At 39.4% G+C, this 20,576-nt stretch overlaps 1 protein-coding gene across 5 annotated transcripts in view; it reads left to right on the forward strand.

The window, feature by feature from the left end:
- Positions 1-20,576, forward strand: part of MAN2A2 (mannosidase alpha class 2A member 2) — a 2,415,216-nt gene that overhangs the window by 830,161 nt on the left and 1,564,479 nt on the right. For all 5 annotated transcript variants that reach the window (XM_044078268.1, XM_044078266.1, XM_044078269.1 and 2 more), the window contains one exon: positions 4,934-5,061. In XM_044078268.1, coding sequence (XP_043934203.1) covers positions 4,934-5,061 — 128 coding nt within the window. The remainder of the gene's footprint in view (positions 1-4,933; positions 5,062-20,576) is intronic.

Genomic DNA, 20,576 nt, shown 5'->3' on the forward strand with positions numbered 1-20,576 from the left:
GGGTAGATGGCCTCATGTATCATGTTCCCTTTAGCCAGGCTTCATATGAGAAAGATCCACTGGTTTCTACAATATATTTGGAACCAACACAGACATTCTCTTAGTCAAAAAATTCCTCTTCTCCCATGTTTGAAAAGAGAACTCCAATGGTGGATCTCTTCTTGCAACCAAAACCTAGGGGTACCATTCAGGGTCACTCAACCAAATCAGACCTGGGCCATGGATGCCTCAGACCTAACTTAGGGAGCACATTTCAACAGCCTACAAATTCAAGGAAAATGGGAGCATGGTTTTCTGAAAACATAAATCTAAAGGAAATGATGGTTGTTCTCAAGAGCATCCTAATCTTTAAGAGACTATGGAAACCAGAGACTTTACTGGTAAAGACAGAGGACACCACGATGATGTGGTACATAAGCAAGGGGGCACTCACACCTAGACTTTGTGTTCCCTGACTATGTCTTTGTGGGACACAGCTCAAGCATTAGGGCTATATCTTCTAACCCAATACCTGCTAGGAGAAAACAAGTCTCTTGCAGGTCACCTCAGCAAGTCAGAAGTGAACCCTCTTAGCTGGATCTTGAACAAGAATGCATTCAGTCTCATCTGCCCATCTTGAGATGTGCCAAAAATAGACCTGCTTGCTTTAGAGCAAAACAGTCAGCTGACAAAATTCTGCTCAATGGCCAGGCATCCCAAGGCATGGAAGAGATATATCATCTTCTTTTCATGGACAGGTCGGTTTCTATATGCATTCCTTCCTGTTCCTCATATCTCCAGTGTACTGCTGAAATCAGGGAGGAGAGGCCAAGAGTGATATTTGATAGTACCCTTTTGACCGAGGCAGCATTGGTTCCTTCTCCTACACAACCTGAGGTCAACAGGTGACCCTTCTAACTCAAAACAAGGGTTCCATCATAACACCCCAATCTCAGCACCTTGAGTTCGACAGCTTGATTAATTCACCAATTGCTTCCCAGCGGCTCCTTAGACAAGGAAGTGCTAGACATCTTAAAAGAAGTCCGAAAATCTAGTACCAGAGAGCCATATATTTCAAAATGGAAGAGGTTTTCAGTTTGGTGCCAGCAACGCAATATCTCTCCAAGTTCAGCAAAGATCAACCATGTTCTCACCTACCTTGCACATTTATTCAGTTATGGTTTGCCTTACTTGTCCTTTAAAATACATTTGTCAGCCATATCTGCCTGGCTGCACATGCAGTCTCTTCTTTTCACTCAGCCCCTTATGAAACAGTTCCTAATGTTCCTAATGCATTATCCATCGGAGACCTCCCAAAAAATTCCCCCTCCTCCTTGGAATCCCAATTTTGTTTTCTAAAGCTTAGTTTACCGGCATTTGAACCTGTAGCTAAAGCTGATGTTAGATTTCTCTCTTGGAAAATAGCATTTTTAGTGGCTATCACTTCTGCTATGTGGGTTTCAGAACTGCAAGCCCTCATGTGTGCTGAATCTTTTCATATTTTTCACCAGGAAAGAGTTTCCCTCAGGAGTAATCCCTTTTTCATGCCAAACCTGGTCGCATAACTTTCTGTAAATCACTCCATTCATCTCCCTGTCTTCTTCCCTCACTCTCAGAAATGAAGAGAAAATTTCCTGCATTCACTTGATGTTCATAGACAACTCTGATACTATCTGGACAGGGCCAAGTTAGTTAGAAAGTCTGCCCAATGCTCTGTAACTTTTGCTAGTAAACTATGAAATCCTATCCGTGTCCACTGCCCCCTCCACATCCATATTCAAAAACCCCCTCAAATCGCGTCGTCTTAGTACCTGGTTATGTCCTTGTATCACATAACCCTACCCACACTGCTATTAACTCTCCAAACTCCTCTCTGATCACATGCTGGATCTCTGATCCCCTGTAGGCTTGGTCATCTGAAAGGGTACCTTTAACTGTAGACTCATACTTGATATATTTTCTTCTCTTACCAATGTATAACTGACATTGTCTTTTTACCTATATTCTATATTTTCTTTTACCTGGAGTGTTTTATTAATTTCTTGTTATATTACTATGCTCAGCATACATAATGAAACCTGCTTTGTGTAGAATGCTGGATGTACTGTAACTGACATTGTCTTTTACCTATGTTCTATATCTTCTTTTACCTGGAGTGTTTTATTAATTTCGTGTTATATTACTATGCTCAGCATACATGATGTAACCCGTTTTGTGTATTATGCTGGATGTACTGTATTTGTATAACTTGATGCCGGAGCTTTTCTCCCCTGGCCACCACTGAAAATGGACCTGGTCCAGTCGGAATTTCCCCATTTAACAAATGTAAAATAAAATAAATTCTAAGTGGATTTCAAGTGGTATTGCTTTTTGTTACCAACACCTTGTAAAGCAAATTCCACTATAGATTAGATCTCATTCTAACAGTACTACTGCTTCTGCTGTGCATTTTTTGGAATTATCCCCACCAAGGAAATTTTAGAAAATGCCACTTCATCCTCTGTCCACCCCTTTGCCATTCATTTCAACCTTACTATTTTCTCCAACTCCAGGGCTGGATTTGCTTCTGCAGTCTTGCAGGGCAGCCTGACTTCTGCTTAAGCCTTTTCTTCTTCCAGCCTCACCCTTTCTCAGCTTTGGGAATCCTCCCAAGTAGTTATTACTGTAACAGTGAAACATAATGAACATAGTACAGTTTTGTCTACTCAACATAAATGTAGATGTTAGAGTGTCTTCACTGTATCAGTACATCTTCCCTCTCTCCCAGCATCCCCACTGTCATTCTGTAAGTTTGGGGTGGGCATCCCTTTCCCCTGCCCTCTTGCTCTCTTCTGTTCCATTACATTTTTCAGGTTACTTCATAAGCACACTAAGAAACTTTGGGTTCCTTGTGCTCTGAGTCTGGATCTTCATCTTTTTTTTTTGGGGGGGGTCCTCCTTTTTTTGTGGGAGCAAGAAAAGCTTGTAAGATGGCATTGGTTGGCAACCCTTATACCCAGACGTCCTGACATCTGGTGCAGGGCATCCACCAGCCCAAAAGGAGGGAGTTAACTCTCTGGTACTCATGCTGGCCAAGAGCTACCACTGCAAGAATAACTTGTATAGTAATTACTACAACAGTGAGGACACTCAGACATCTACATTTATGGTGTGTAAACACAACTGTACTTTCTAGAAATTGGTCTGGCTGTTCAAACGTCCTGCAGCAGTAAATCTACTCAAATTTCTTAATTTTATGGTAAGTTCCTAACAACTGTACTTTCTTATGGTAATACCTCCTTCACAGCCTTCTACACCAAGTGGGTATTCTTAAAAACAAATCCCTGATTCATGCCTAGGGGTTTCAGCATTATTTCTCCACTGAGCCATTTGTCTTCCAATTTTCTATCCAGAGTATCAGAGCAAAGGGAAACCTCTATTTTATATGCTTGATGTACATGACTTGGAAGTACACTTTCTCTAGAAATGATGTCTGCTCTTTGTTCTGTCAAGAAGGGAAAAGGTCTGCTTGTAGCCAAACAATCATTGTCAGAGTAGCTGGCCCATTATATTGACTTTGTTATGATACTTTTAACAAACTCTTGTAAAGCACTAGCAGAGCTCACTCCACTAGGCAGCAGGAACATCAGTAGCTTACTCTAGAATTGTCTTCACAGGATGTTTTGTAAACTGTTTATATAGTAGTGTCCATAACTTCACAAAACACTACAAGTTGGGAACACAGTCCTTTAGTGGGACAGGTTTTTGGCACAGGTTTACAACAGGGAAATTCTATAATTGTCCACCTCCCAGGGAAAACAAATTAGTTAATGGGATTTTCCCCACATTATGATCTACTGTTACAGTGACTTAAGAAGATAGTACAGTTAGATAAGTTTATTGTTTTTACACTAGGGCATTGAGGTGATATCACCATAACAGTAAAGGTTCTTTCTGTCCTTCCTTTGTGCATGTGGTATGTACTCGGTTATGTTTTCTTGTGTATGTGTGTGCGCATGCCAAGCAAAATGTTTCCATGTTTATTTGCATAATTTACAATACACTTCAGATTTTAACATTATTTACCTTCTAGAAGCACAGTGTCCATTGCAGGGACATCAGACTTGGAAGAACAAAAAGCAGGCAAACTTCAGTCTTCTCACCACAAGCATCAGCATCATTACTTGCAAGAGACTAACAGTGGTTCTCCCAGGAAAAGGAGCAGCTGAGAAAAATCCAGCTGGGACCTATAATTCAGAAATTGGGTACACTCAGATGTTATGATTTACTGATATAGCGACCTCATCATAAAGACCTACTGACATGGAAATGATCTTACACGATTGTGCTTTTTCTCGACCAAGGGCTGTCTAAAACAGTAAAATCCATTCCCCTGTCAGGGATAACAATGCCGTTGGCCAAATTAAAAAAAAAAATTATAAACAGAAATAAAGTGGGGGGCTTCACCCCCCCCCCCCCCACCGCCCCTAACTAAATGTACCAACTCCAAAATCGCTCTACAGCGGAGAAAGAACAAAATACACGTAATGACCAAATGACTTGTTTCCCTGTGTGAAAACGGCCATTCACAATTTTCAGACTTCGACATTTTCTAATCGACCTTTAGGTGTTCGATAACCTAAGGTTTCAGTCACGTAATAGGGAGCCGACCTAGGTTAGTACGAACTCTGCTTGGAGCTGTGTGGTTGTTATGTCAAGCCTATCTAGTTAATTTTGGTTTGGGTAGTGCAGTGTAAATCTTGTGAACGAGCTTATGCTGTCCATGTAATCTTAACACTTATAAGCAGTGCTGCAAATGTATTTCACTGTTGTGCTTTTAACTAAATTAAATCAGTTTTATTTGCTGCTGTTATTTTGTGATGCTAGTGAAAGTCTAATGCAGTTGTATAGGTGTAGTAGTAGACTAAATGCTAGTATTATTTTAACTGAATAGTTGGTTTGGCCTCTTTTACAGGCTGGTGGGAAATGGTCAACTGGAAATTGTTACTGGTGGCTGGGTGATGACAGATGAGGCTAACGCTCACTACTTTGCCATGCTTGACCAACTGATTGAGGGGCATCAGTGGTTGGAAAAGAATATAGGTAAGGCCCAGACTTTTAATTAATATGTACATCAGCCAGTTGCATTAAAAATAAAGGGAAAACATAACAGCAAATAGAGATGAACACTTTTACTCTTTTGTAATCAGATATATTATAGAGCATATTGCATTAACTGTTATGTAACAAAACTGAAGATCTAACATCAAGGTTGCTCTATGGCTGGTTCTCTGCTCTGTACTAGTGTTGTCTGTTCATCATGTTCAAGGACAAATGCACTCTCGTATTAATGCATACAGTGATATAACAGTAGCTATCTCACCATTTATTTATTTATTTTATTTTACAGTTTGTTTACTGGGATAGTCCAGTCGGCCAAGAAGAGCCCATTTTCAATGGAGTCCTTGGGAGAAAAGCTCCATGAACAACAATATAATATGAAGACAATGCATTTACATTTATGTAATACTACTATTGAATGATGGTATTACACAAAATGACAAAAAAGCCACGATTGCATTGAACATACAGTCAAAAAAGCCAAAGGTAAAATCACACACACACACACACACACACACACACACACACACACACAGACACACACACAAATAAGTCAATTAAAATAAGAAAATCCATTGGTGCATATTCCTGTTAGATTAGTTACAATGTGAAATAACACAGGGTTGATATTACAGTTTTACATGAAATGTTAGCAGAGTTAAAGTAGGATAGGGGGTAAGAGGTGTTAATTGTTGAATGTAAGAAGGGTGGGACAATAGGAAAAAAAGTAGAGCAAGAGTAGGAGTAAATGAGAAAAATGAAGATGGTAGTAGTCAGAGAAGCTCAGTATGATAGAGAGAAGTAAAGGAGTGTGAGAAATGGGGAAAAAAGAGGTTAGTCATGTGGGATGAGAGCAGGAACATTCCCAGAGGGTTTTGAGATGGGAATGATGTAGGGTCTCAAAGGTAGAGTGGTCGTCTGCAGTACGAATAAGAAGTGGCAGAGAGTTCTAGAGGCAAGCTAGGGAAAAGGATAGTAGGTGTTTGCCTGGAGAGCAGGCTTGTGCATTTCAAGCAAATTCTGGTTATTGGATCTTAGAAGTCTGTTGGGTAGGTGCATTTTGAAGGAGGAGGCAAGGAAGGGGCAGATGGAGGGATTAAAGAGTTTATGGGCATGAGTAAGTTGAATGTAGGTAAGATGATTGGGAAGATCGAGCCAATTTAGTTTGTGTAGGGCATTGCAGTGGTGGGAGGAGGATTTATAGCCAGTAGGAAACTTAGAAATGTTATTATCCCACACATTCTTTTTTACCACTTGCACAGTTTGAATCCTGATCCCATACCTCCCAACAGGAACAAAGGCACTTAAAACGTAGGAACAGAAGAGCTGAAAACCTGAACATCTAATTAGCATAAAATTAAATTGAATAGCAGGTAGCACATAACTCTGTTTGCTTCTAGTCAGAATGTGGACTACTACTCAAAAATGCATTTAAAAACACATAGTGACAAAAACGATAGAAAAATATAAACAAGTTATAATAGCGACAATGTAAAATCTGTAGACTTTAATGAACTGTGTCACACAATTCTACCACACAGTCATTTATTTTCGGTTCAGAAAAGGGAATTGTAAGACGTGTGCCCTCTCTTTTTTTTTTTTTTTTTTATAATTATTATTGCCACTAGTATGTGCCTTCTGCGGCAGATTGGCCGCCAGGCTGGCAACTCGACACTAAAAACTCTACTGCCAATCATGAGTGGACAGGTGATCCGCTGTGGTGACCCCTAACTGGGAAAAAGCCGAAAGAAGAAGAAGAATTGCCACTAGTATGCTGATCTGGGAGTTTAATTGAAAAAGAGCCAAATCAGAAATGAAGGAAGTATAATCTCAATTCATACACCCATTGCATATCAACTTGTTCAGTAAGAACTTGTTTGTTACTTACAATAAGTAAGCAAATAAATCTGTTTTGTTTCTGAATACAGTGTGATTTCAGATAAGATTGTACAAGTGGTTAGAAAGGTTTGGTTAAAACTGAGGATGATTTTTTCCAATCCGTTTTATCTCATTTCCCTGCTTTTCCTTTTAGGCCTGTTTGCAATCTTTCTGACTTATTAACATCAGTCATTTTGTGTATTTTCATCAAGCTCAGTTGAGTTCACAAGACATGTGGTGTCTGTTCTTGTTAAGTAGAGGATCCTGGTTTTGATTTTATTAATGCAGTACCATTTGATAGTTGAGGTATTTTTCTTGTTATTCAGGGAGAGTTGTTATACAGTTTATTCCACATTTGGGAGACTAGGAGGAAATTTTAGCATTAGATTGCAGGAACATTTAAGGGACATGAAATTGAGCAGAATTGATAACCCTTTAGGAGAACATTTTTGACATTGCATAATCAAGGTAGCAAACAATTACCAGTGACAGTTTTATTACAGGTTACAGTTAAACCTTTTCATTTGTATTTTATAAACACCTTTATTAAATTGTCACTTAAGACATAGGCAAACATACATTAACAAAAAAAGAAAACAAACCATTTTAACATTGTTTCCGTTTAAGTAAAATATACATCACATGTATTTTCTTTGCTGCTGTCATCAGTCCATCATTACAAAAAAAATGCTGAATTCCTGTCTTCCCATAAACCTCACTCCTCCCATGCATTGTTCCTGTGATTTCCATTTACTTATATGTAATGTGTTCCTTCCCTTTCCCTTTTTAATGAGCCTATTCCAGTTCATCTCTTTTATAATATTCAATACCTAAATATATACAGTTGGTGTAGACTTTGATTTTCATTTTCTAGTAATTTTTGGCAGCCAACACAGTTAAACTTAATAAGGCCTTAATATGTCTAGGCAGTTCAGATCCTGTATCCCAGATCAAAAGAATAATTTCCATACTTATAGCCATTTGCTCACCCAATATTTCTGATAGAGTACTTTGAAGGTAATTTTTAAATTTTTCTAACTCATCACACTCACAAATCATATGTTCCCAGTTACCAGTTTCTTATTCCTCACACCTCCAACATTTGCTATCTACCTGAGGGGAAAAAAAATCATTGCAGTCTGTTTGAGGTATAAAAATACCTATGCAAACCCTTCCAAGCAAAGATCCTAAATCTACATATGTCTTCCCATTGTTTTCTTGTAAATTGCTTTTCCAGTCTGTCTTCCCAGTCTTTTCTAACCTCCTGATTGATTCTTTTAGTAATCATACAATATTTCATATGCACTACTAAGTATCCCTTTTTTAGCAGCTGCATCTGTTCTAGATTAAACTAAAAACTCTACCAGAGCAGGTCTTTCACTTAAAATTCTCATATCCTTTTCCATTTGTCTGTACTCTTAGATCAAGCCCTGGTGGGGAAGGCAGTCTGTAGCCTGCAATCCAGATATCTTCTTGGTCTCATACCATTTTGTTTCCTTTCCTGCTTGAGTTATTTGCTATCAATATCTTTGTTCTTTTGCCAGGTTTCTCCAGTAAATTCATGCCCCCTCTTGCCTATTTTCTGTACCCCTACTTGCAGTCATCCCTATTGGCAAAATCTCCTTTCTCCATTCATATATTGGCTTAGAATATAACATTTGTTTTGGTTGTTATTGTGACATCCCCACTCTGGGCCAGTAATCAAGGAGCCTGATTCCTCACCACTGACACTGGAGAGGGGATGTTCACTTGGCAACAAATGGATACACTCAGTATTTCCAGATGCAGACCTCTCTGCTTCAAGCTCAGTTTCCCGTAAGAACACACAGGGATCACACTCAGCCTGGGATCTGGGTTTCTCTATCTGTCTCCCATCCGGTCCCCAGTAACACTCCCCACTGGCACAGCTATAGGGTTAAGTCCTCAGCCAAGTGTCCAAGCCAAGTCCTTAGGTACCCTGTCTGTGAAACCAGTGCTTTTTGTCCCTGCTTCAAGTAGCTGACACACACACACACACACACACACACACACACACACACACACACACACACACACACACACACACACACACACACACACACACACACACACACACACACACACACACACTCTTTGAGATTTAATTTTCACACACACACACTCTACCAACTTTGCCCAGACTATAAGGTAGATTCACTGCCACCAGTCATTTACTATAAGGCTCTTAAAAGGGTATCCAATTATACTGAGTGAAATTAATATTAATACAAATGGTAGTTTAACCAACAGCAAGACTTTTAGGAGGGGCCAGAGTTATCACCAAATAAATATGTGCAAATACTCTTGAAGCTTAAGTATTTTCTAAAAGGGCCAGCCACAATGAAATGTTTAAATATATTTAATAACAAATAATAAAATAACTTGAAAATACTAAATATCTGTTTCCAGTAAACACCACAGTTTTAATCACAGAAAAATATTAAAAATAACACAGATGAATAGATTCACACAGATATAGAAAAACAGTACTTAACTAATCTCACTATATTTTTCTGACTAATCTAAAGAGTTGCTATTCCGTAATTCACTGACAAGAACAAGGCAAAATGAAATAGGTGGGAGATCCTTCTATGTCATGTTCCAAGAAACAGACTGCTCAGTCTGACTGAGAAATTTTTCAACATAAAACCAAAAAAAACCACCAATCCAAGGAATAAAAAACTCAAGCAATGATAAAACCTCGAATAGCCAAAGTCAGCAAGGTAAAAGGTAGCAGGTAGAATAACAACACAGTACTAGCATCTGCTCAGTTTATTAGCCACTTTTGTCAGAAAGACTTCCATCAGAATACAAAAAAAAAACAATTTAAATACTTAGCATCCTAATTAACATTCAGTAAATGAATTAAACAATTTAAAACATCAATTTAAAACATTTCCTCAAATAAAAATACTATTTTAAAGTTTATCAACAAATACTCTTCTATTTCTTAAAAAACATTTAATATTCACCATAGAGTTAATTCCAGGGGCTTTATCTGAACATAACTTAATTTGCCATAAGGCTTCCTTTCATTCTAAATAAGTTTTAAAATCCCCTCCCCTTAAATCCTATCACCCCTGTTCTATAACTGAAAAAAGTAGACATTTTTTGTAATTGGAGCACTTTAAAGTGTGTTTGAACAAAGCACTTCTGGTGTCCTTTTTAGTATAATATTGATGTTTCTCAATATAATATCTAAATATTATTTCTGAGATAGTTTACAGAATGACATCACGTCTGGTCATCTGGCTCTTGTTTCCCACACTATCACCAACACTAGAAGCTGCCAGGAGTTTAGCACCTATGTGTTACCATACACACACATAGAGCTTTGCTGAGATCTGCTGCAGCTCCTGGAAGTCATAAAACAATTTCAGACCTCTATGCTTCCAGAGTAGCAATTAGCTGCCTGCTAGAGACAATAAAGAATGGTTCCTAATACTTGGTTTCCTAGTCATTTTGTCTCTGGCTGCAACCAGAACTGTAAGATAGAATCTTTATGACGTAATTTAATTTCAACTGTTTTTCAACGTTAGCTAGGACTGAGCTTAATCTCTTCTCTTCCAGAACCCTCTGTTAAAAGATACACATTTAATTCAGTCACAATACAGTCAGGACCCATTGTTGGTACATTTTTAACACAAACAACTTTACAAATACATTTTCAACGCAAGCATCTCTACAAAAGTTTGATATACAAATGACATATAATTCTTCACAAAATTCCAACTAGCTCTGCTGGCATATGTTACACATCCACTGCCCTACTTTTCCTGGTATGGCTGGCAGTACCTCCTATGATCACATCTATTATCCTTCGTAAGGCTCTGTATCCAAAATCCCATACTGTCTCTATTTCTTAAAATTTCCCCTTGCTTCATCGTCATCCCTTTCCACTTTGAATTATAACCTTCTGCTTGTGTTATTTATATATATATATATATATATATATATATATATATATATATACACCTTAACTGTGTAGTTCTAAAATATTCAGTATTGTAGCTGTGGAGGGGGCAGAGGGGCTGTTCGCCTCAGGTGGTACTTTTGTCACATTTAATTAAAAAAAAAAAAAAAATAGTTTTTTTAAGGCTGTTCTTTAAGAACGGTCCAGTTGCACATGTCTGTGCGTGCATTGTCAGACAGATGTCCTGTTCTTTACTTTTTGCCTGTGTGCAATTTTAAATGAGTTTGTGTAAAATTTTAAGGCTGCGTCTAACGTTCACAGCACAGAATTTGTAAGCGTTCTAACATTCACGGAATATCTGCTTTGCTTTTCACAGATTTGCTTTACTGTGTATTCAATCTGCTTTGCTTTTTTAGTGTGTGTGTGTGTGTGTGTGTGTGTGTGTGTGTGTGTGTGCGTGCGTGCGTGCGTGCGTGTGTGTGTGTGTGTGTGTGTGTGTGTGTAAAATGCCCCAGTTAGGGATATCTGATGGTTAGTGTTACTCAAGCTCAAACCCTGTATCTTGGGTACAAAACAAAAGAACCTGAATTCTCTACCCTTACCACCACTTGTGACTCAAGGAGTTGAGTCTACAGAATATCTGGAAAGTTTAGCTTGGCTCATACTTTTGGTCTGTTCCTCTTAAAATTTATGGTTTTCTGGCAAGCCAGTGAGGAATGAATTTACTAAATAATGACAGCTATTTGCGTTTCGGTCTTTCTTTCTTTCTTTCAGGAAATGCATGGTAACACAAAATGTTTTATTCTAGAAATTTTCTAAGATTATACAAGCAATGTTTAAAATGTGTCCTCGATTTTGGACCATTGTCCCCCCATATGAATTTTGGCTTTTTCCGGATTTCTTGTACACAAAGTTGAGAGATACAGTTGAGTGTCAAGTGCATTTTATAAGGAGCTGAGAGCTTCAAGGAAAGAGTTTAGTGCTGCTTATGCCAAGTCCGTTTGCAATGTGCAACTGTTGTTTGGCAAATTATATCACTATTATACTAAAGTATGTAAAATAATTGTTCGTAGCAGAAGAGGTAGTATAATTGCTTTTGATGCAGAAGTCTTTGGGTTCTGCTCCCACAGTATGTAGATGGATTGCTGATACTGTACTGTACTTTAAAGGGGTTGGATGCTGCAGTCCTAACAATGTCCTTCTCTGGAGGAGATACCTGGTAACTATGAACCTGTTGTCAGTTTGCCCATCCATTCCTTATTGCAATATTACCAGCTTACAGTACCTTTTTATAGGTTCATACTAGGCTATCTGCCCTAGGGCATTTATAAGCCTAGCCAGAGTGTGTGTGGCTTTTGCCACCCCTTGGAATGAGAATACTGTGCCCATTTAGGGTTTAGTTTACTGTGCCTCTGTCTAGTAGTGACACAGAGACGACCCCCGGGGTAAATCTACGATCTCCCATCCACTCGTCAAGATTTCTCTTGAAGAGAGTCAGTGAGGGGCTCGGCCTAACATGGACTGGGATTCTGTTCCAGAGTGTAGGGAGCCTCTGGGTTATGAATCTGTCCCTCCAGCACGTCCTATTTATTTCTGTGTTGAGGTTCAAATCTCTCGCTCTCGTGGCTCTGGTGGATTTGGATTTCCTGAGGTGGAGCATGTCCATTAATTCCGTATTGGACATGGCCTTGTACATCAGGCATATATCGCCTCTGAGTAGGCGGTATGCGACTGAATAGAGCTGGAGTTTCTTCAGCCGGGCAGCATATGACATATGTTTGAGACCCTTGATCCTCTTGGTGAGGTACTTTTGGGGTCTTTCTAACTGCTGCAGGTGTCGGGTAAGGTACATCCCAAATGGGGCATTGTAATCAATTATGGGCCTGATAAGGGAAGAGTATAGGGGCACAATGACCTCTCTTGATCAAAATTTGAATCCTTTCATGATAAGGTGGGCAATATAGAAGGTCTTCCTAACCACTTTGGCAATGTGAGTGTCAAATGAGAGGTTACTGTCAACTTGGGTCCCTAGGTCCCTGATTACTTCTTCCGTACTTAATGGATTACCACCTATGTGGTAATTTGTGGGTACTTTGTTTTTCCCAAAGGGTATAACTATACATTTTTTGGCGTTCACTTTAAGGCCATGGCTCTGGCACCAGTTATCCGTTTCTATGAGGCCTTTCTGAAGGATGCTTGTGTCCGCTGGAGTATCAATTATGGTGCCCAGTTTGCAGTCGTCTACGAACTTTGTCAGCCACAATCCTCCTATGTTAGCTTGCACCTCGGAGAAATAAATGCCGAACAAGAGGGATCCCAGAACCGAGCCCTGTGGGACACCGCTTGTGACTGGCTTAGAGTCTGACATGGCTCCAGCAATTCTGACCTTGTGGGTTCTGTCCTTGAGCCAGTTTGCAACTCATCTTATGACATATGGGTTTACATTTAAGCTGGTGTGCTTGTCTATGATGCCTGAGTAGGGTATTGTGTCGAAGGCTTTTGCAAGGTCAAGGTAGGCTGTGTGAACTGTCTTACCCTCATCAATGGCCTTAGTGACTGTTTCAAAAAAGTCGACCAGGTTCAAAAGGCAGGATCTGCCCTTGACAAAGCCGAATTGGGTAGGATTCAGTGTCTGTAGGTCCCCAATGTCTTTGTTTATGAGTTCCATAATGATCCTCTCCATAGCTTTGCAGACCAGGCTAGTCAAGCTTATGGGGCGGTAATTTCCAGGGTCTGTAGAAGCACCTCCTTTGTGGAGTGGGACCACTGTTGCTGTACGCCATTCTTTGGGCACGTATCCGGTAGTAAGGCTAAGATTAAACAGCAGCCTTATGTGCGGGTTTAGTTCCTCTTGGAGTTCATGTAGCACGCAAACCGGGACACCGTCTGGTCCCATTGATGCAGTGTTTTTAGCTTTGGAGAGGGCGGCTCTCACCTGGGCATCTGAGATGTCAGGGAGGCTACACTCTGCTGGGATAGATATTTGTCATTTTGGGGGGGGAGAAATTTGCACTGAACCTGTCTGCCAGTATGTTGGCAATGTCTGTGGGTTCAGTGTATTTTTTTGTCATTTTGGACTAACTCTGAGCATATTTGGGAGTTTCCACCCAGGTTTCTAACATAACTAAAGAAGGCCTTGTGGTTGTCTTTAGTGTCTTTTGTGATTTTTCTCTCAAAGTTGGCCTTGGATGATTTTATGAGTGATTGTAGTTTTTTGCTAGTACTGATCAGAGATGCCTTCCCTTTTAGGGATTTTGCTCTGTCATGTAGTAGCTTCCTCCTCCTGTTGTAAAGCTTATTAATGGCTGGGGTCCACCAGACAGCATGCCTGCCTTTGGGGGAATGGGTCTTGGTTTTATTTGGGATTGCATGATCCATGCATTCTTGAAGGTGTCCGTAGAAAGCGTTTATAAAGGATTCAGCGGTGTGGGCTGTGGTTTCCACTGGCCCAGGGGCCTTGAAGGATACAACTTCAGTCTTAAGAAGTGTGAAGTCAGCTTTTGAGAAATTCTTCACTGTGGTCTTCTGTGCTGGGGGTGGGGGCGGGATGTGAATTTCCAGTGAGATTAATTTATGGTCTGATCTCACCAATGAGGGGCATACTTCCGGTGTGGAGCATTGTGTCCCCATGTTTGTGATGATCAGGTCTAATATATTATCTCTTCTTGTGGGAGTAGTGACTAGTTGTTCCATCGCATTTGAGTTTATGAATTCTAGGAACCTTTGGGCTAGGGTGTTGGGGCTTGAGTAATGCTCCCAGTCTATGTTTGGGTAGTTGAAGTCTCCCAATATGATGGTATTTGGAGAGACATTCATACTCTCCAGTGTCTTCAGGAAGGCTGAGTGGGGTTCCTGAGTTTGAGAGGGTGGTCTGTAGCATGCTACAAACTGTAGGGCAGTTTTGCCTACGGTTAGTTGCACATGGATGGTCTCCGATGCTTCGTGCGTTGCCACTAACCTGGAGGTGTGGGTATCCTCGATGAATATGGAGACTCCCCCTCCTTTTGTGGTTTGGTCCAAGTTTTGGGGCTGAAAAGCATGATATGAGGTATAACCTGGTAGTGCTGGGGTGCTCTCGGGAGCCTTGAACCAGGTTTGAGTCACTGCACAGACATCGATGTTCTCCATACTGAGGAGGGCTTCGAGTACGTGCATTTTGAGGTTTAGACTTCTGGCGTTGAGCAGCATTACCCTTAGTTTTTTTCCACTTGTGTTTTCTAGGGAGGTGTGTTTGTCTTTTGAGCCTTGCCTAAAAAAGGCACTATGGGGGTGGCAAGAGCCTTGGCCAATATCCGGAAGCCCAGTAGTGACAGGTGCAAGCTGTCCCTTGCGAAGCAGCGTGGCTTGTCAAGCATGTCATCCCAAGCAGACAGACATTGGATCCCCTTAGAATGACACCAGTAATTAAGCCAATTGTTAAAGCTGATCATTTTGTCTTTGTACTGTGGCACCATTCTTGGTGAGGGTAAGATGCTGCTCAGGGTCAGGGTCATACCGGCCTGGGCTACATAATCAGGGAGCTCCTCTATGTCTCTTTTCATGTAGTCCAGGTCGGTACATCTCAGGTCATTCACACCGGCATGGACAATGACGGAGTCATATTTGTACTTGCTTTGGAGTGACCTGAGTGCTTGTGTTACGTGGCGGATTCTAGCGCCCGACAAGTAGCTTACTGTTACCTTTTCCTTGTTCAGTCTGGTGAGCGAGACGTCTGTGTATCTGACTATGGAGTCACCTATTACAAGTGTGTCAGACATGTTGTTTGGCCTTAAGGGCTGTGACTGTTTGGCACACTGACTTTGTGAACTATGTGTTGCATGTGTTATGTTTTGAGGTAGTGGTTGCTTGGATGTCTGCTTTGGAGGCCTCTGTTGTTTTGGTAGATTTTTATTTAGTGCCTCTGGGTATGTTTTTGTGTGTTTATGTGTTTGGTTTGCAGTTGTGATAGGTCTATGTGAGACTGGGTTTGTGGTGTGTGTGGTAACCTTCTCCTCCTGACTGGTTTTGCCAGTACTGAGTCGAAAGAGCTCAGCCTCCAGTTTGGCTATATAGTTGCATCTCTCACATATATTTGTATTTGTTGGGAGGAGGAGAGGGTTGTCTGTGTACATGAGGCAGTTGAAACATTGCCTCAGGATTCCCAGATTCACCAGCTGAACTGGAGAGGACGCCAGTAATTGACCCTTTGACATGCTAGAATAGTGTAAAGGATTGCTGTGTAACTGAGTCAGAAAGGGCCTATAGCGAAATAGGTACTCAAGGGGATTGTAGGTGGATGTAGTGCTTTCTTTTTGTGCTTTACTTGTATAAAATGCTTTTAGGAGCAAGTGCTGGGCTTTTCAGATAGAGAATAGACTGTTTAGATTGAAAGTATAACAGTTCTAAGGGAAAAATTGAAGAGCAGACTTAAATGTAACATAGGCAGTCTATTCTCAAGGGCAACAGGCACTTTATTTGTAGATGAAACAATGAAATATTTAGTGGTTTGCTAGCAGCAACATCTTCATTAGTTACAGATCTTTTTATTGTGGAATTATTTAGATGACTTTTACTTCTGCAGAGACTGTGCATATTTACTGATATTGGTGGATTGTAATGACAAAAGTTTGAGTATACATTTATGATGGAAATATTCTGAATTGGGCGGTTTTGTCATTATTGGTTCATACATTTTGTTTCATTGCTTATAGGAGAAATGTTCAAAACAATACATTTAAAACATGTTCTAACAAGTGTGCTTACCTGCATTATGCAAGGAATATAATTTAACACAATTAGGAAGGTGAATCAAAGAACACATGTATGTTTGCATGGTCCTAAATAAGTGTGCAAGGGGGCCATGATTTGAAAACAGCCCAAAGGTAAACTTTATCCGCCACAGGCCTGATGCATTTTCCTTTGAATATGGGTTTCAGTGAATGTGAGTTTCAAGGGCAGAGATGTTTTAATGCTAAAGTCTGTTTTCATTGTGAAGACTGTATGGCTTTGTTTAGCAGATGTCTATAAAATTTAATTTATGGCAAATAGACTTAAACAGAAGATGAAAACTCTAATCTCCCCAGAACAGTCAGGATTCACACCTGACAGACATACTTGGGATAACTCTCTAACTCTTGAGTCTGTGTTAAATATTACTAGAAGGAAAGGAAACCCTATCTATGCCTGGGTAATAGACGCTAGCAAAGCCTTTGATAGGGTAAATTGGGACTTCCTATTCTTGGTATTATCATTTTTTAACATTCCCTCTGATTTTATCAAGACTATTAAAACTCTATATCACAGCGCATACACAAGGCTATATATTAATGGTCAATACTCTCAACCCATAAAAATTGCAAATGGCACCAGGCAGGGGTGTCCTCTCTCTCCTCTTTTATTTAACCTATATCTTGAACCCCTCTTTTTACTTCTATCCCAACAAACACATCACTCTATCCCTATATTTTATAAAACCAAGATTAGCCTGACTGCTTTTGCCGATGACTTGAATCTTTACTTTGAACACCCAATGTCTGACATGGGAAAACTAGAAAGATCCTTGAACTCCTTTGCTAATATAGCAGGATATCAAATTAACAAAAATAAATCCTTTATCTTCCCGATCAACCCCCGCACTCATAGAAACTATCTATTCCTTGATACGACCTGCCGTGTAGAGTACTCCATTAAATATTTAGGAATTCGCTATGACCACACTTCTACGTCTATTCTTCAATCCAATTTATTTCGTTTATGGTCCTCCTCTGTCTCCTGGGATATCTTAAGATGGCAAAAACTGAACCTTCCTATGCTTGCTAAAACTTCTATCATCAAAATGAACGTCTTTCCTAAACTTCTTTACCTATTAAATTCCTCGCTATCTTCCTCCCCCTCCTCGTTTTTTAACAAAATTCATAAAGCTTTTGCCAAATTTATATGGCATCCTAAATCTGTTAGAGTCTCCTATCAAAGGCTTACTTTACCGAAAAAAATGGGGGGTTTGGCTATGCCCAACCTTCTCTTATATTATAAAATCATTCAAGCAAACAGAATTTACACAATTGCTAATTATCAACCAAATCCCTCTAATTGGTCTCCTTTATGGGTTAAACTATGGTATAACTACTCCTACGCCAATACTCTTAACCCTAAAGCATTACCTTTTGTGGATAAATCTTATCTTAAAAAATTAAAACTACACCCTATCCTGAAGGGACTAATAAAAACCTTTCAAGATCTGTTCCGAGACATTAAACTAGGGAATGCCCTTCTCCTATTTCAGCCGTTCCATCCTAATCCTAATATTAACCTTGTGCAATAAAATGATTAATCTGGATAATCTTCCTTTAATCAAAAGCCTTACCTTATGGGATATACAGAAACATACCCCTCTATCCCTAACTGATCTACGAATGGCCTTAGGTCTTCCTAAAAAATATGTCTCTATTTTGAGACAAATTAGAGAAATAACCCAGTCCATTATTAATAAATTCCCAAGTACAGATGAGGAACAGAATTGAGTAAACTCCTTACTTCAAGTTTTATCATACAAAAAAAACATGACCTCATTAGCCTATAAAGCTTTTTCTAACTTCATCAATCAAGGGAAAATAGTTTTTGCGGAATACTGGGATTTCCAGGGTATTGACCTCATGAGGAATCAGAAGTACCAGGCCATTAAACATACTCTTATGTTCTCACTAAACTCCTGTATACACAATTCATGATCGTAAATAACTTATACCTTACCCCTGTCCATTTAAACAAATTTGATCCTAATCATTCTACCGCTTGTGCCTGTTGCTCTTACCCACATGCTGATATTATACATATTATGTGGTTTTGTAAATACGCCTACAACATCTGGTGTTCACTTAAAGTCCGCCTAGAGAAAATGGGATTCCATAAATCCACACTCTCTTGGGAAATGGCCCTTCTACACATTACTGATACTCACTTGCCCAAAATTAAACTGCATGCTCTGATTATTATCTGTCTCCTGATTAAATTCTATATAACTAAACATTGGCTGGATCGTACTAAACTTAGGTGGAAAGATTTTAAGGTAATAGCTATCCAGTACATAAGATCCCATAAATTGCTAATAATTAATCCTCACAAGCGGATCTACTTTCAGAAATTGTGGGACTTTATCTTTTTACTCTTATCAGATGACTAATAATCTCTCTGCACTAATTACTCACTTTATCCCCCTAATACCCATAAATATGAAGTTATGAACAGTGTAGGTGAATCTGTAGTATATCAAGTACTTTTTCTTCTTTTTATTTGGTTTCTTTATGGACATGATTTATCTGACTCTCGAAAGTTTGGCACATTGTATATTAGTTTAGTTGCATTTGTACCTCCTATATTTTCTCTGTGGGATTTTTACATTCAAATGTTGTATATTTTCTTGTATATGTTGCCTGATTTTGATATGAATAAATAAAACGGTGTTTTTTAAAAAAAAAATTTAAAATATTTTTTTTTAATTAAACCCAAATAACTGCAGAAGTAAAGCATAATATAGTATGCACATTACAGTGTTTATGGTAAATGGGGAGAAATAGCCAAGTAATGGAACACTGGAATGGCTGAAGGGAGGTGGGCTTGTATGGGGGGTCCCATTTGACCGTAATTTTGTAGGGAGGGATGGGCAGCAAACTCCAAGACAGCCCCAGGTGGCACATTTTGTGGGGAGGGATGGGCAGCAAACTCCAAGACAGCCTCAGGTGGCACAAACCCCAGCCATGCCACAGAAAATATCCCTTCAAATCAGGTAATCCTAAACCACCTTGTTCAATTGAAAGGATCAGCTTATCCCATTTATCTCTTGCTCTCATTCCCTCCCAGGTAAATTCCTTCAGTTCTTTATTAATTATTGTCTACAACTTCTCCTTGAGTTGATAAAAGTATGCCTGACCCATATACAAGACTAAAGGGACTAAACACATTTTCACTGCTTGCATCTTACTATCCATATCCATAAGTAAGAGCTTTCACTTTCTCATTTTATGTATTGTCTTTTTAGTCTCTTCCCACATACTCTAAGCTGCCATAACTGAAGTCTTTTTAATCCATACTTCTAAATACTTAATCTTATCATGTCCCCATAAATATGGGTACCACTGAGCCAAATCATGTGTGGGTACATAATTTACAGCTATAGCCTTTGTTTTTTCTTCATTAATTTTATATCCTGAAAAGACCTGAAACTGTCTCAAAATGTTCCACATTATGGAGATGACCTTTTTTGTATTTATCAGGTAAAAAATAATATCATCTGCAGATAAAGCCAACTGTTTTCAATTACCATACCAATTATATCCTTGTTTTTCTGAGTTCCTTATTTTCTTTGTCAGTGGTTCTAAATATAAAGGAAATAAAAAAGGGGAAAGAGGATACCCCTGCCCGGTTCCTTTGTTCAAACACAGTTTATTTGAGAGGAACCCTCCCATAGTAATTCTTGCCTCTGATCCTTCGTACGTCCTTCTAATTAACCTTATTATTGTATCAAGGAATGCAAATGCTTCTAATGCCCTACTGAAAAATTGTAGCTTCCTCAAGACCTACCAATGACAGTGGTATTTTCTTACATTCTGCTTCTCTCTAGATCATCATTGTTCTATTAATGTTGTCAAATGTTTGCTTCCCCTCCACAAAGGCACACTGGTCCATAACTATCAATTTTGACAACACATTTGCC

This window comes from Protopterus annectens, chromosome 7.part0 (genome assembly GCF_019279795.1).
Source record: "Protopterus annectens isolate FY-2018-M chromosome 7.part0, PAN1.0, whole genome shotgun sequence".
In the NCBI taxonomy this organism is placed as follows: Eukaryota; Metazoa; Chordata; order Ceratodontiformes; family Protopteridae; genus Protopterus; species Protopterus annectens.